Genomic DNA, 15891 nt, shown 5'->3' with positions numbered 1-15891 from the left:
CAGTCTTACAAATAACGGAAATGACAAATATATACTTCATTTAGGAAATATTTACATGTTTTGTTTAAATTTGTAAATTTTTGTATAATTATATATAATTGTATATAATTATATTTGATTAGATATATTTTTCCTCGGGTTATCTACATAAGAGTTTTAATTATTTAATATATTATATTAGGTGTTGGAATTAATTCGTAGCGTTTTTTAATGAAAGAATGTTATTTATTTCACATGAGCATTAAAAAATACATTAATGAAAGTACTTCCCATCACTTGTAAAACGCTACGAATTAATTCCAACACCTAATAGTATTATATAATACGGATGAATTTTTAAACTTTTTATGATTTAAAAAAAATTAGCACATGAAAAAGGGATTAAATTAGAGACAATAATGATTATATATACCCGAAAAAATGTTAAATATATATATATATATATATATATATTAGGTGTTGGAATTAATTCGTAGCGTTTTTTAATGAAAGAATGTTATTTATTTCACATGAGCATTAAAAAATACATTAATGAAAGTACTTCCCATCACTTGTAAAACGCTACGAATTAATTCCAACACCTAATATATATATAAAGGGTGTTTTTTAACCCCGATAGAACTTGAAATTGTAAAAAATAAAACAAAAAATTAAATTAAACAGCCGCGGTGGCCATATGCCCGAAATCATTTTCAAATGTTAATGCCATGCATTGATCTTTCGACTAAAAAAAATTTTTTGATTATAATTTAATTTTTGTGTTAGTTTTTACAATTTTAAGTTCTATCGGGCTTAAAAAATCTATCGGGCTTAAAAAAACACCCTTTATATATATATATATATATATATATGTATGGACATATTTTATATATAATTATACATAATTACACATAAAATATGTCAGTTTTTTATAATATATTAGGTGTTGGAATTAATTCGTAGCGTTTTTTAATGAAAGAATGTTATTTATTTCACATGAGCATTAAAAAATACATTAATGAAAGTACTTCCCATCACTTGTAAAACGCTACGAATTAATTCCAACACCTAATATAACTATATATAATTTTATATAATAATTATATATAATTAACAAGTCCTTCACATTGAATTATACATATTACCATATTACCATATTGGTATACTTACTAATCAGCTAGTTGCCGATTAAGTTAATCGAAGTTTGAGCAAATCCACTTCTACGAATGAAGATTAGCTTATATATATTCTATTTACTTTTTATCTTCATCTAGTTCTTAGAATTTAGAAAAAGATGAAATTAAGTTAAACTGAAATCAAAGTTAATTTATTGATAGAATAATGGATATAAGAGAAATAATTTTTCTTTAGTCTCTTATAGTAGACTTTTGTTAATTCTTTTCAATATTACTTAAAATAAAAAAATTAAATAAGATGCGCCAAGTGGACCGCATCCCATGATGGAAAATTGCATTATATATGCTGCATCCTAGAATCAGAAAAAAGAAAAATAAATTTAAACTAAGATTAAAGCTAATTTAATCTGATATAAACTAGTTACTCTAAATTCATAAAAATACACGCATATATGAGTCGAAATAATCTCTAATCGTATATTTTTTATTCTTTCTTCATTGATTCGTCTCCTGAGCATGTTGAAAAAGAAAGAACGGAGTGTTCGAAGGTGCAGAAAGTGCAAACGAAGAACGGAGCTTGCTTTGCCACGACCGATTTCTCCTTGTCTCCTCTATCCCTCGATTCCCTCGTCGCCGAGCGACAAGCAGTTCGGTCTATTATCGAGTCAGAAAGTCACTCGTACTGTCTCGGCTCGCGAGACGACGCGAAGGTGGACAACACTCTGTAGGAATTGCCTCGGAACTGTGCAACGATACCAGGGAATATAAGATTACTCGCTTCATTCAGGTCTATGATCACCGTCATTATATCTCGCACGTCCGAAACAATTCAAAATGAAACCTGTATGGATTCGAGTGTTGTAAAGCATAAGAAGAGGGAAATTCGCGACGAGGAAAACGAAGTGGAAAATTGACCGACCCGATGAGTCATTCGCTCGGACGAATCTAGATCTATTTGCACTCCTTGCACTTCTTGTGTTCGGAGTGAAATAAAGAAACGTGATCCATGGGAGCGAGAAAAAAAGGAGAAATGATTACTTGATCTCTAATCGGATTGTGTTAATATCGATGTAATTGTGTCATATCGCGATTAATCGCTAATAATTCTACCTGACTTGATTTTATTGATTGTTTTTATTATCGTTCGCGCCGGGTACAGTTGATACGACTATTATTGCAATTTGAAAGCAATTAAATAGGACGGCGTTTTTATTGTCGTGCAGATCGACGTTGCATGAAAACAATTCGTGAATAATAGGTTTTTTAATCGCTTTACTCTTTTAATTGATAGATACAACCGATAGTATCGATTATATGACTTAAAACAGCTTAACGTACAACTACGATGTTTATCGTGATTCGCGAGTGGTCACTCTCCTGTATATCTTATCGAAAATCGTAATCAAGATTACGTATCTAACGTAATTGCGCTACTACTGTTACCGAGGAGATTACGGAAAAGATATCAGAAACAGCGCGCGCGCGGTTACACACATCTGACTTCCTAATTCCTATTCCTCAGTGTCGTGCGACGGTGCGACCGCACTGACTGCGACGGTGCGACAGCGCTTACAGCATCGGGTGAGTGACGGCGAGGGCGAAAGGGATCCAATGAGATCTTTTCTTCTGCTTACCGTGTCTGTCTGTGGATTCCGTGGTACGCGCCTGCACAACTTCCGCGGCGCGCGATGTTCTGATGAGCCGAGTTATTATTTCACGCGGACGAGGTAAATGGAGAGGCGCCAAATGCGGCGTGATCAGGCAGTCATCGCGACCAAAAGGTGGGCACTTTGTTTACGCATCTTGTACTGGTTCTTCTGGGGTATTACTGTAAAACGCGACAGGTGAACGTGACATGGTTCGACCAGGTGGAACCAGTGATGTGATCAGGTCGATCCTCGCTTATAGTCGAGAAGCACTGTTCTTCTTGCTTAGATCACGTATATTTTTGACATTGCGAGATGTACGCTCGAAATTCGCGAATTATTATTAGATCACGTTCACCTGACTGATAGTCCCCCTGAGTTGTGTTCGAAGACACTCTCCGAGTGACTCCGAGCATCATTTTATCCTTGTTTAACAGTCGGTGGGGATCAACAAGGATAAAATGATACTCAAAGATATTTGGATAATGTTTTCAAACGCAGTCTTGGTATGTCAAGGACGAGCCTATTGTTTCTCAATGAGAAAAACATGATGGAATAACACGGGAGTAATATATAATGTCATTATGGTTTTCCATAATTAAGCAAGTGTTGACAGTAATTAGGAATGCTTGTGCTTGTGATATGAAGGAAAGAGTCAAAACTGTAGAAGAAGACTTTATGGCTGATTCTATTACCATTTAAATCTTTTTAAATGTTTGAAATTGGAGCACGATAGATGGTATTTATGCTGCTGCATACATAACTGGTTATTGATAAGACTGATGGTAAAGTACTGCCAACCAGTGGCGTTCACGAGCATACCAGTTAGCATATCTTTTTTAATAGCATATCTTTGTTATGGCAGTTGTATCAGTGGTGGAAGTTATACAAGTGAAATCTCAAATGCACTTTAGATATGGCATTTTTGCCTATATCCAGTCTACATCTTAGACAAAAATGTTATTTTTTTACAAATAAATTAAAACTTAGTCGAGATATTCTGTATAACAAAATCTACAATACATGCATGCTGATAAGCAATGAATTTCGTGAAATTTATTATCAATTCATTATTGATTTTTAAGGGATGTATGATATAAGATACAAGATAAATCTTAATCAATTACAAACACATTGGGTTTTAAGGTGATAGCATTCTCGTGAAACTTATTAGTCCACATGCAATTGTAATCAAATATACCTTACATACAGAAAGGTTTCTTATTTGCATGTTTAGATTGTTTTATATTTAATTTTTGTTAATAATATTTAATACTTTTTGGAGAATTAATATAAGATATATTCACAACATTCTTTTTCTCTGTATAGATGGAAAGATCACGACAACTGCCCAAAGATTTACCTGCAATCACTGTCAACAGTAATGGCAGTGTTAAAGGCAAGGCATCTTTTGTTCGACGATTGGCAATAGGATTTGTAATTCTGGCCATATTAGGCCTCTTATATGTGCCAGCGTACCACTCCGCTCAGAGCCCATTTTTAAACTTAGGTGAAACTCCATCTCCTGCAGAACTTCTTGGTAGTTCACGCTTCGTAGCATCTATGGGTATGTATTTATCATTTTACATTCTTTACGATAATATAATTTTGGGAAGCTTTAAGAATACCTATACAATTATATAAATACTTATTAAGTAGTATAATCATAAAAATATTTTAAATTTAGAAATTATACAATAAGTAAGAAAGAGACAAATAATATTGTGTGCACTTCAACAAGTGATACAAATGGATCCAAGAATTACATCCTTGTTGTTTGCCAATGTTAAACAAAGATGATATGATCACTGTATCACACCATGTCGCTTGTTGGAAGGCACACACTACAATCTGATTACAACATCTTTAAATATGATGCAATGTAGTTTAATAATATAATTTAGAATAATGTTAAACATATTTTATATCTTGATACAATAATATTTAAAGAATAACGTATTTGTTTTTTTTAACATGATTTAACAGAAGCTTGACGCAAATATTTAATTTACAGCACAATTGCCTGGATGGTCATATAATACATCAAGAGATCTCTGTGCTTATATTCATCCGGAGAATAACACATTGATTCTCAATCCTACCGGCATCTGTTCATTACCGCCATACTTGCTTATAATTATATGCTCGGCAGTCGCAAATCAGGAGGCCCGTACCGCTATTAGGAGTACTTGGGCCAATAAATATAACTTAGATAATTTGTACAATTCTACAGTAAAAATAGCGTTTCTGCTAGGAAAAAGTGACAATGATACACTCAATGTAAGTATACTTTACAACGTTATTATTATAATAGTGTTATTACACAGAAAATTACTTTTGTAACATATTTCTAAATTTATTGTTTTTTTTTCTAGAACTTGATTGTTGAGGAAAGTTCTCAATATAATGACATTGTGCAAGAACGCTTCTTTGATACATATAACAATTTGACACTGAAGTCGGTCATGATGCTGAAATGGGTAACGTCGAATTGTGATCAAGCTAAATACCTCATGAAAACGGATGATGACATGTTCGTAAACATTCCCTTGCTTCTGCAAACGCTGCGTTCGAGAACACAAACGGAGACTCTTTTAGGTTCCCTCATTTGCAGTGCTAAACCAATATTAGATCCTAAAAATAAATGGCAAGTATCTTTTCGTCTGTATTATTTAGCAAAATGTTATAGAAAAATAATTTAAGATTGCAATGATTTCAATTGCGTAGGTATACACCCAAGTACATGTACTCGGAGAAAACATATCCAAATTATTTATCAGGTACAGGGTATGTTATGAGTATGGGTGTGGCATCTAAATTATATCAAGCAGCATTGGTAACACCATTGTTACACTTGGAGGACGTTTATGTCACGGGTTTATGCGCGAAACGTGCGAAAGTCCGACCCATGAATCATCCTGCATTTAGTTATTCACCTCGTAAATTAGATCCCTGCGTTCTCAGGAACGCGATTACTACGCATAAGGTTAATGCGTCCAATATGTATGTGATTTGGGTAAAAATGAACAACACGAATGTTTCGTGCAGTAATCATACTCGTACTGATAGAAAACCGATCACGTTGAGCAGAAGCGGTAGGAATGCTGGCTATTATGTCTTTAAAAGAAAAACTATAAACAAGTGCGTTTAAATGTACTTTTTATAACGTTGATTCCTTATATTATAAGACTAATTTTTTTATCGAGCTTTCTAAGCGCAAGTGGAATCGAATAGATGAGAAGAAAGATAAGGTATGAATTATCTAAAAACTTCAGTTTAGGAAGAGTTCTCTCTGATTCCTTATGGAATTATTTATTTATAAATTATTTATTTATAAATTTATTTGCAAACATCGAAATATTGTCGGTTGTTTTCTATAATTTATATAAATTATTTTTTTTTGTGTACATTTTTATAAAAAATTTAAGCAAAAATTTAATCGATGAATTTTCGCATATCTTCGATTCTATTAGGCTGTGTCCAATTTCCATTGTTAGTTTACGTTTAATATTAAGTTTTTAAATTTTATAAGACTATAGTCAATTTGCACCGATAGTCTAATTGAATATTGATTGGTTCAATGTCTTTTTACGGATTATAATTTCATAAATGGTAAACGGAAACAGAAGATTTTATTGATTAATATATATTGATATTATCTAATATCGGTGCAATTGGTACAATACGTAGAGTGATCGTGACAAACGACACACCGAAGGTTTTGTATATTTTTCTATTTATACCAAAGTAGTATTTAAGAGTACACTGTCAATTAGATCTTTTACATAATTTATATTATCTTTTTTCGCCTCTTTACGTAAGACATGATAAAAAAATCGGTAAGAGGAAGAAGAGTATTATTGTGTCATGAACAGTTTTTCCGAATGTTAGACTTCTTGACATTTCCTAATGACAATTATTTATATACAGTGAGAGCAAAAAGTATTCGTACGAGGAAATTTTTTATAAAAAGTCTTATTTGTAGAAAATAAATTAATTAGCAATTTTATACAATGAATACATTATGTTCTTACATTAATAAACGATCTTCGCATATATTCTTGATTTAGAAGCTAAATTTCTCGACTGTACGAATACTTGAGCATCCACACAATACAATTTTTAATTTTCGCTTATTTTGCAGATGATATATTTTCTATAATTAATACACATCTTTTTGGTATATATAATTTTAAGAAACATACAGTCTTCATTCTTTAAAAATAAATTGTTAATTAAGAAATGATCAATTAAACGTTGAATCGACGTCAAATTGATGTTGAAATCATCGATATTAATTCAATATCAATTCTATGACTCATTTCTTGCTGGATAATATTTTCTCTCTAAATCTGAATTAGTGGATAGTCACTAATTACCCAGTGGCATATTTGACACTGATAATCAGTTCAACTAAAAAAGGAAGAATATTTGAGCATTAATAATTAAAATACTGATATTTACATGTTAATTTCAATTTTCCAATATCATATTCATTGAATTTAAGCACTAAAACAAAGTTAATTAGATCATATGATAAAAATTAGCTAGGTTAGAGATTATCTCACATTTAATTACTAGTAATATACTTGGCACTGATATGAGTGATTATCCACTGATTCAGATTTAGAGAGTATTTTTTAAAAATAAAGTTTTTTAAAAAATATTTTTTTTGTACTTTTTGCATTCACTGTATGTAATATAGAAAATTTTCTGCACGATATGATTTCGTTAATATTCTATAAGTTGAATATCTTGTGATCGAAGATCACGTGGGAGCTGTTTACAAAACTTCTCTTTATTTTAATACAAATATAATACTGCTTCCATATACTCATGCGAAACTATTTATATAGGAATGGTATTATAATATTATTAATCTATTTCAGAATTTCCTAAATAGTCTTGTTTCCACATATAATAGACAAAATAAATACGAAAAAATTGCTTCCTTAATTTATGCCCGTATTCATAGTCAGGCCTTATATTTAAGGCTTCCTTAAATTTATCTTTAGATGCTCTACGAATTATTTCATTGAGCTCACTGTTGAGCATCTAAAGATAAATTTAAGGAAGCCTTAAGTCTGATTATGAATACGGGCACTAGTAACATAAGATATAGATATTGTTTTCTATTTGAACAAAAATAGTAACTTAAAAAGGCTTGTGCTAATAACGTAATCTCAAGATTTGTTTCTTGTTATTCGTAAATAAAATTGATATTTTAAATTCGTTGATATTTCAATTAATATTAATAAAATAATTATAAATTATAATAATATATAATAGAAAAATATTATTTTGGTTATATTTCAATTCGCTTATTTTTATTTCAGATAAAAAGTTGAAAGAATATAATTATACTTTCAAATAAAGTTATTAATTTTGCAAAAGCATAATATATTTATTGTGTATATTTTTTAGGACATTAAGACTTTGTTAAAAATGATATTTCTTCAAAATATTTTATAATCATATGTTTTGTTTTCTTAAAAAATAATGTATTAGATTCAAAAAAATCTTATATAATTTTAGTCTAATTTCATATTGATAAAATTTTTTTAATTATATGAATATAAATATGTATTTTGTACGTATATTTTGAATATAAAAACAAACTTTTTTTTTCTCTAAAATTTTAATATCGATTTTGTTCTCTATATTCAAATTAAAATATTTATATGCGTGTGCTTTTTAGCACTATTTTCTATTTTAGAATAAAATATAAATTATATATATTTATATATGACAAATTTATATACTTATTGCAACAGATTTTTTTTTAAAAGAAAACGTTTTAAACATACAAATTACACTTTTCATTTAACTTCAGTAATTATTTAACAAAATGTTTATCGTAAGTTAACTGAACGAACATTAAAAAATGTAACACAATAATTTTGTTCTTTTTTCTTAAATAAATAAATGCTAGATAGCATTTTATAATTTCCAAGTATTATAGTCGTGGATAACAGTACAATTTGCAATCCATAATGCAATCGATGTTATTCATTAAATGAAAATTCATTTATTAAAATCGTATTGTAATTAGAAAAAAATATATATATGTATATTGATAAAAGATAAATAGATCATTAAGATAGATATTAAGAGCTTGATAATATAGCCTAATACTTGTTAGAATCTTCGATCTGAATATAATAATTTTAATAGGGATTTATTATAATTTAGTATAAGTATAATTCGAAATATAATTCGAAATTTGTAATACATCGCGTATATCATTTTATGTCACATATCAGAATGATTAAGAACTGAGGTAGCAAAGAAGTTGCGAATAGTAAAACTGTTGTATGCTTCAAAATTGATATATTCTTTAATCCATGATGACGAAACGTTAGTAACTTAAAGTGAAAATAATTGAAATGAATTTTACGGAATACCCTAGTGGCCTTAGAAAATTAATTTTATTTTATAAGAATAGATTTGACGCTAAATTTTTTATCACTAGTCTCTGCTAAGTCATCGTAATACTCGGTGCTATCTGAATGTGAGTTTTGGCTAGCTAATAAAATTGATATAAATTTGCAAAAAATATATTAACCGAATATAATACAATGTACCATCATTTTAAGAACTTCTATCATTCTTTACATGGAATATAAGTCAGCCACGAAAGATACACCTCCCAGGTAATAAAAAGTGTCTAAAATCGGGTTATAAGACATTTTTTTGCATTTAAAAAACGATTTGTGTCACAATTTTAGACTTTGTGTTGTCTGGGCTCTTCTCTTTCAAGATTCATAAATTTTGATGATCGTATAGAAAAAATTAGATACGTCATTTTATATTATGCTATAATATGTTTATATCTCTGCGAAAGCATTTTTAATCGCCTTTAGAAAAAAAAACATCGATTTGTACATTCGTCTAAACGTATGTACATATAACAGGAATTGTGTGTAAGATAAATGTAAATATTGTTATGTTGCATTTCGAATAAAAGAAAAACAAAAGAATTTTGATGCAAATATTATTTATTAAAAATACAAATATATCGAATGAATATTTTATATAAAACAAATATAATACAGGCATTGTATTTCTTTTACTTACATAGGAACTTTCCTTATAGACATTGACAATAGTTTAATGAGTTGCATATTAATTAACATTTGTAATTAGATATGACATACTATCGCGAATATATGTTTATAACGATTTAGGCTGTGTTCCAAATTTGCTACCAGAATTAAAAATTTATAATTTAAATTACATGTACTTTAGATTTTGAGTACTGGCAATTTTGGATCACAACCTTAATATGAAAAATAATTGTGAAATGAATTATTTTATTAACCTTTATCTCAACTTACAACTATTGATTTTGTTTAAAAACTTTAATACAGTTAATTTTCCTGAGATTAGAATGAAATGAATAAATTTACAGAATATAGTCACTATCTGGAAACACAGCAATATTTCGGCGCTAATAAATATTTACAGCAATGATAAAGTTTTACATCGCGTGGAATCATAATGTAACTCATATATGATATCTATGAAATATTGTTCATTATTGAAAAGATAATCATAGCTAATAATCATAATCATTAATATTTATTTTTAATTGCATATTTTAATATTTATGGAATTTTCATATTAATTACGAAATTTATGGAATTATAAAATTTATAAATTAAATTTCTATAAGTAAATACACAACTAAAAATATTTGAACATAATTATATTTTAATAAATTCCTGTTGGAAAAAATGTATATATTCAGCATATGATCATATATAAAATAGAAGATTAAAAATAGAGCACGAAATATGCTATAAAAAGAGATCACTAAGTTTTTGTTAAAATCAAATCAATAATGAGCAGATAATTCGATAAATGAGTATTAAATAATACGTACGTATTTTTCTATCAATATGTATAATTTCAAGTTATTATTAAAAATTTTTTAATGAAATTACATTTTTGTAATTTATATCATAAAAATATCGTGAAAATATAAAAATAGAAACATGTTTGAAGTATTCGAGTACATTCATATTTTCATACATCTTATTTTTTTGTATTTTTCTTTTTTTTTAAACAGGCATACGATGAGTTTGAGTGGGTACTACGAGTTTCTTTTCAATGGTATTTGCATTTATTTTGAACGGTAATTTTTCAACATCAAATATTGTTAAATTTTTTATTGCAGAATTTAATTCATTTGCCAAAGCTTCATCTTTCAGTTTTTCGACAATTTTCCTAATTCCTTTCGAAGGGGGGCGCAGATTTTTCTTTTTTTGTATTTTGTTTAAATTTAGGAAGTAGAAGTCATGATTTATTTTTCCTTCCGGATTGTTATATTTAGCTATTTTTGAGATGTCGTGCTTGCATATTCTATCTGTTGTCTTGTTCGGAAGTATTGCCTTGCAATCAAAATTCTCTCTTTCCTTGTCAGTCTTTGTTGCAACATCAATTATTACCCAATCTTTTTTAAATGATTCGTCTGCCTTATTGTCTACCACGTTTTCCATTTTCAGACTTTGGTCTACTTTATGCTCAGTGCTATCTTTTTCCTTTTCACATCTTTCTGATTCAAATAAAATATCATCTAATTTCACCTCTAATAAAATATCATCAGATGTCTGATCTATTGATTTTCTTTTAACCATACTAAATAATTCGTCTTGTATTAGCTTCTTGAGATTAGTATGTTGAAATAATAAGTCTTCTGTTATTTTTGCTTGACTTGTACTACTAGAAGCATCAGATTTCATTGAATTATATAAGGACAGTATTTTTTTTAAATTCTTTTTTTTTTCCATATGTTTATCTTTCTTCATCTTTTGAGATTCTAACTTTTTGAGCTTCATATCCAAAAAGTTCTGTTTTTGGTTATTGTTCTCTTCTAAACTACAAGTGCTTAGTTGCTCGATTAATTTATGTAATTTTTTTCTATTTTTCTTCTTTGCAGTTTTGGATAAAACAAAATCTTTTGTTTTTCCAAAATATTGCATCATGCTTACTCTTCCATACTTATTTTCCTCGATGTCTGATTTTGCATTTCTGTCGGCTATGTCATTTTTTTGATCGATCATAGCATCACTTAACAGAGGGTCAGTATTTAAATATAATGCATCCTGCTGTGCAATTCTTTTCGATTTTCCATTTGAAAAATTGTGTTCCGTTGGTTCAAGCATAGCTTTGTTATGATGTAATCCAACCTTCTGATTGAACATATTTGTATGTATTTTCTTAAATAAGTTCTCTGAATCTGAACATGTTCTGAACATGTTCATTTTATAATCAAAAATGCGCGGACCCTTAAAGTTTTCACAGAAATTATGGCAGTTAGTTTTGGAAGTAGCGGCGGTTTTATTAAGATTTTTCATTAAAGAAAACTCTTTATCATTCAACTCAACTTTAATGTTTTTGATGGTGTCATCATACAATCTGTCCCACCAAGGTTTGTATTCGTCGTATCCTATACCTGCCTTATTCTGATTTGTCGCGAGTTTTATGGGTTCCGTTATGCCATTTTCATTTTTACCAAGTCCTTTGCCTATATTAAAAAAAGATAAGCCTTTAGTTTCATTTCGTTCTTTGTCTCATATTGTCGTCGCTTGGTTAGCGTGTTTTATAAAGGATAAAAGAATATAAAAAAGAGGGAATGAAATTGGGATTGAGTCACAAAATAGACGAAGGCTGCGTTTCGATATTTACTGCCAGTACTAAAAATTTAAAGATATATGTCAATTCCATTTCGGAAAAATTTTAACCGCTTATAAATATGTTCAATTGCAAATTAGCTTATACTTTTCTTTTACACTATTCCAAATATATTAAAAAGTTTAATAAAAAAAAGGGTAAGGATCGGTTGTCAATTAGTCTCATTTTATTATTGTATTGCGGTACACCTTCTGAGTTACATCGTTTTTGGTTGAGATGCTAGTCTTTGGTACATCTTTTCTTCTCATTGCAATTGCTCCAACATAAGATGGGATTCTATAAGCAACTGTTACTTTTTCTTCTTTTAATGAGATTTAAACTCTTCACTTAAGAAGGTACTTATATAATATTTTGCTAATTTCATTTCATAGTTGCATAATTATGTGAACTTGGATTGTTACGGTTACTTTTTGCAGTTTCTTTATAGATCTTTTTATATAACGTCTACATTGCTGGAATGCTTCCAAGGTTTTTATGACTACTATGAGAATTTTATCTTTGGACTTAATATTATAAAACAGGACAAGAACACTTTTACAAGAACACACGCAAAATGCTCTTATTATTATTTGTGAATTTCTGGATTTTTAAGGACTAAAGGATTGACTACATCGTCGCAAGCATTCTAGTAATTAACGCGTATTTACATTATATTATACATGTATTAAGTGATAGATAATTTATATATTATTTCCGGTAATAATTTAACATTTATAAAAATTTTTTTGTCAACATTCAGAATGACCCGATCAGTGTCGAAACGTTTGTTTTGTTGTATTTTCATATTTATAATTTTATAATATATTTTCTTTGTTTTGTATCTCGTAGCCCTTCAAAAATTTTGATTTTATTTATTATTATCGAGTTTTATTATATCTTTTATAGTTTCAATATACATTACGTGCACTATAGATCTTCAGTACTGGCAGTGAATATCAGTAATTTCAAAGTTACGTATTATAAATTGTATTGTAAATTGTTTGTCAATTTCGCCATGTGGCGGAAAATGCGTCGCATTGTTCGGACCAAAAAATTCATAATTCTTACCTTCCTCCCAACCGTACTTCAACAGTTCTTGCTTAGCAAAATTTGCCATCTTCACAATCGTACAAAATTTTGTATAATATACGTAACACGTGGTTTACTACGTTGTACATATATTAATATACGTAATTGCCACGTACACCTCTCTTGACTCGGCACTGGAACAGTGACGATTCAGATGGGAATTGCCTCGTACAGTACGCTTTTATCTTATAGTCTAGTACCAGAGAGAACCTGAAAGAGGGCATGATGGTCCAAAATCTGTAACAAAATGCAAGTAATGCTGTTAGTGTCCCTAGAATACAGAGTCCGGCGATCTCATAGATCTCTTTTTATTGGATCAGAAATCAGACTCCCTAAAAATAGTGGAACCAATCACCACACAAGTCTTTTACAATTTTTTGAACAATAATGCATTGTATTACCTGTCTTCTATGAATTGGAACATTTTATTATACAACAGTATGGCATTGTATCTTGCACGTACAGAGAATTATTGCACAGTACTTTTATAAATATTATTCATACTACTATTCTACTTTCTATATTTATATATTAGTAGATAATAGTATTAATTATTATCTTTATTTTTATATTTGATGTTTTAAACGAATTAGTTGTTTATTCAGAATAAACGACTTTAACCTATCAAAAATCGAATACATCAGAATACATGATTTCTGATAGGTTGATAATATTGTGCAAATAGTAATCCGTTAATTTGCACTATTTTTTTAGAAAACTTAGGCCCTGCGTGCAATAGAAGGAATAAGAAATTAAGAATAAAGAATAAATGATTTCAACTGATCAGAAATCATTTTAATGTATTCGATTTCTGATAAATTAAAATCGTTTATTCTTTATTCTTAATTCTTTATTTCTTCTATTGTGCGCAGGGTCTAATGGCTACTTAACAATGTTATCAATAATTTAAGAACATATCCATACAAACTTGCATAGCCGCATAAACGTACATAAAAAAATTATTTTATTATACAATATTTCTGCTATAAAGACGTATGTAAAATGTAATTGGATAATTTTCTTTATGCATACATTTATGCGGCTATGCAAGTTTATGTGGATATACCTTAAGAGAAAATTAAATTCTGGCCAGGGATTTTCGTTGCTACCAACATTATCCCCTTTTTTATTATAGAAATTGTCGAATGGTTTCTGTACACTGGACGCGACTAGCGATATCCAATAAAAACTCTGCTTTTTTTCACGACGTGCAAAGCAGAGCTTTAATTGGCTCGTCGCTCGTCGCTCATCGCATCCAGTGTGTAGTAGGCATTATGTCTGTAAAGTTAGTTACAATATTTAATATAATTTAATAAAATTCATAATAAAATTGATATTTGTTTAAATAATATTATGATTAATATTTTTGCAGCAAGAACTTTTTAGTCTTGAATTTATAACTTTTATATTATACTTAGGATCGAGTATTCAAATATTTACATACTGCTAATGGCAAAGAATTCGATTTAAAAGTATCGATGTAATAAATTTTATCTTTTACCGCGCGCTTAATGTATATAATAATCTTATATTTATTATATCAAATCATGATATATATTTTTTGCGTAGAATAAAAGCATCGCGCATGCTTTATGCCAGTGATTGGACAGTAATATCAGTCAAGCAACATAAAAATTTATTGCTCGTTATGATGATGAGCCAGAGAAGAAAAATACTTTCTTCTTATGGATTCTGCGCATTAATACTTGGTACTTTTATATTGGCAAGTACACATATATAAGGTTTAATAAAAATATAATATATGTAACGTATTATAAAAGATACACATGCAAAAATATAATACGTAATAACTTGTTAAATATTTTATAAGTTTATTTTTTATATTAGGTGTTGGAATTAATTCGTAGCGTTTTTAATGAAAGAATGTTATTTATTTCACATGAGCATTAAAAAATACATTAATGAAAGTACTTCCCATCACTTGTAAAACGCTACGAATTAATTCCAACACCTAATATTTGCGCAGATTCTAAAGACATTCTATTCTGCTTTTAATTTATTGCAACAAACTTCAAAGTAGTACTCGTCGTTTATTCTTTATGAAATGTAGTACTAATGATTTAATCGAACTTACAGTAAATGTATTTTTGTACATACACATAGTATTTAGCAGTAGAAATAGAATATTTTAGATATTCTTATATTAGAAACTTTATTCTGTTTGTAATAAAACTTTTTAGCACGTTACATTTGTATAAAAAAAAGAACAATACAAATTTTTATAAAATATTTTGTCAAATATTTTAAACAAATTTTTATAGAAGCTAGAAGAGATTTAATAATTGAGCATATGGAAAGTTTTTATGATTTTGACTCGAAGTTCATTTTATATTCAGAATTTGCAT

General features: G+C 28.9%; 2 protein-coding genes across 3 annotated transcripts; one reads left to right on the top strand and one right to left on the bottom strand.

The window, feature by feature from the left end:
- The first annotated feature begins 1772 nt into the window (after positions 1-1772).
- LOC105143964 (beta-1,3-galactosyltransferase 1) lies at positions 1773-9741 on the top strand. 2 transcript variants are annotated; one of them, XM_011052591.2, is made up of 6 exons: positions 1773-1902; positions 2638-2896; positions 4091-4328; positions 4776-5041; positions 5137-5408; positions 5489-9741. In XM_011052591.2, exons 3-6 carry the CDS (start codon positions 4091-4093, stop codon positions 5910-5912), a joined length of 1200 nt encoding a protein of 399 aa, XP_011050893.1. In that variant the 5' UTR covers positions 1773-1902; positions 2638-2896; the 3' UTR covers positions 5913-9741. The 2 variants fall into 2 exon arrangements, with proteins under 2 accessions (XP_011050893.1, XP_087262762.1); XM_087406636.1 differs by lacking the exons at positions 1773-1902; positions 2638-2896 and adding an exon at positions 3008-3500.
- LOC105143957 (uncharacterized) lies at positions 9742-13762 on the bottom strand. Its single transcript, XM_011052573.2, has 2 exons — positions 13505-13762; positions 9742-12290 (listed from the first exon to the last, which is right to left on the bottom strand). The coding sequence occupies exons 1-2, from the start codon at positions 13551-13553 to the stop codon at positions 10825-10827; spliced, it is 1515 nt and encodes a 504-aa protein (XP_011050875.1). The 5' UTR covers positions 13554-13762; the 3' UTR covers positions 9742-10824.
- Between the last annotated feature and the right edge of the window lie 2129 nt (positions 13763-15891).

The sequence above is a fragment of the Acromyrmex echinatior genome, chromosome 5 (assembly GCF_024713525.1).
Source record: "Acromyrmex echinatior isolate Ae372 chromosome 5, ASM2471352v2, whole genome shotgun sequence".
NCBI classification, from domain to species: Eukaryota; Metazoa; Arthropoda; class Insecta; order Hymenoptera; family Formicidae; genus Acromyrmex; species Acromyrmex echinatior.
The sequence above is the reverse complement of the archived record's forward strand: the minus strand, read 5'-3'. Positions and strand labels throughout refer to the sequence as shown.

Coding starts and splice junctions, on each gene's coding strand:
- LOC105143957 (XM_011052573.2), bottom strand. CDS start 13,553: ATGGCAAATTTTGCTAAGCAAGAACTGTTGAAGTACGGTTGGGAGGAA. Junction 12,291..13,504: donor GAAGTACGGTTGGGAGGAAG/GTAAGAATTATG, acceptor TTTTTAATATAG/GCAAAGGACTTGGTAAAAAT.
- LOC105143964 (XM_087406636.1), top strand. Junction 5,042..5,136: donor GTGACAATGATACACTCAAT/GTAAGTATACTT, acceptor TTTTTTTTCTAG/AACTTGATTGTTGAGGAAAG. Junction 5,409..5,488: donor TTAGATCCTAAAAATAAATG/GCAAGTATCTTT, acceptor TCAATTGCGTAG/GTATACACCCAAGTACATGT.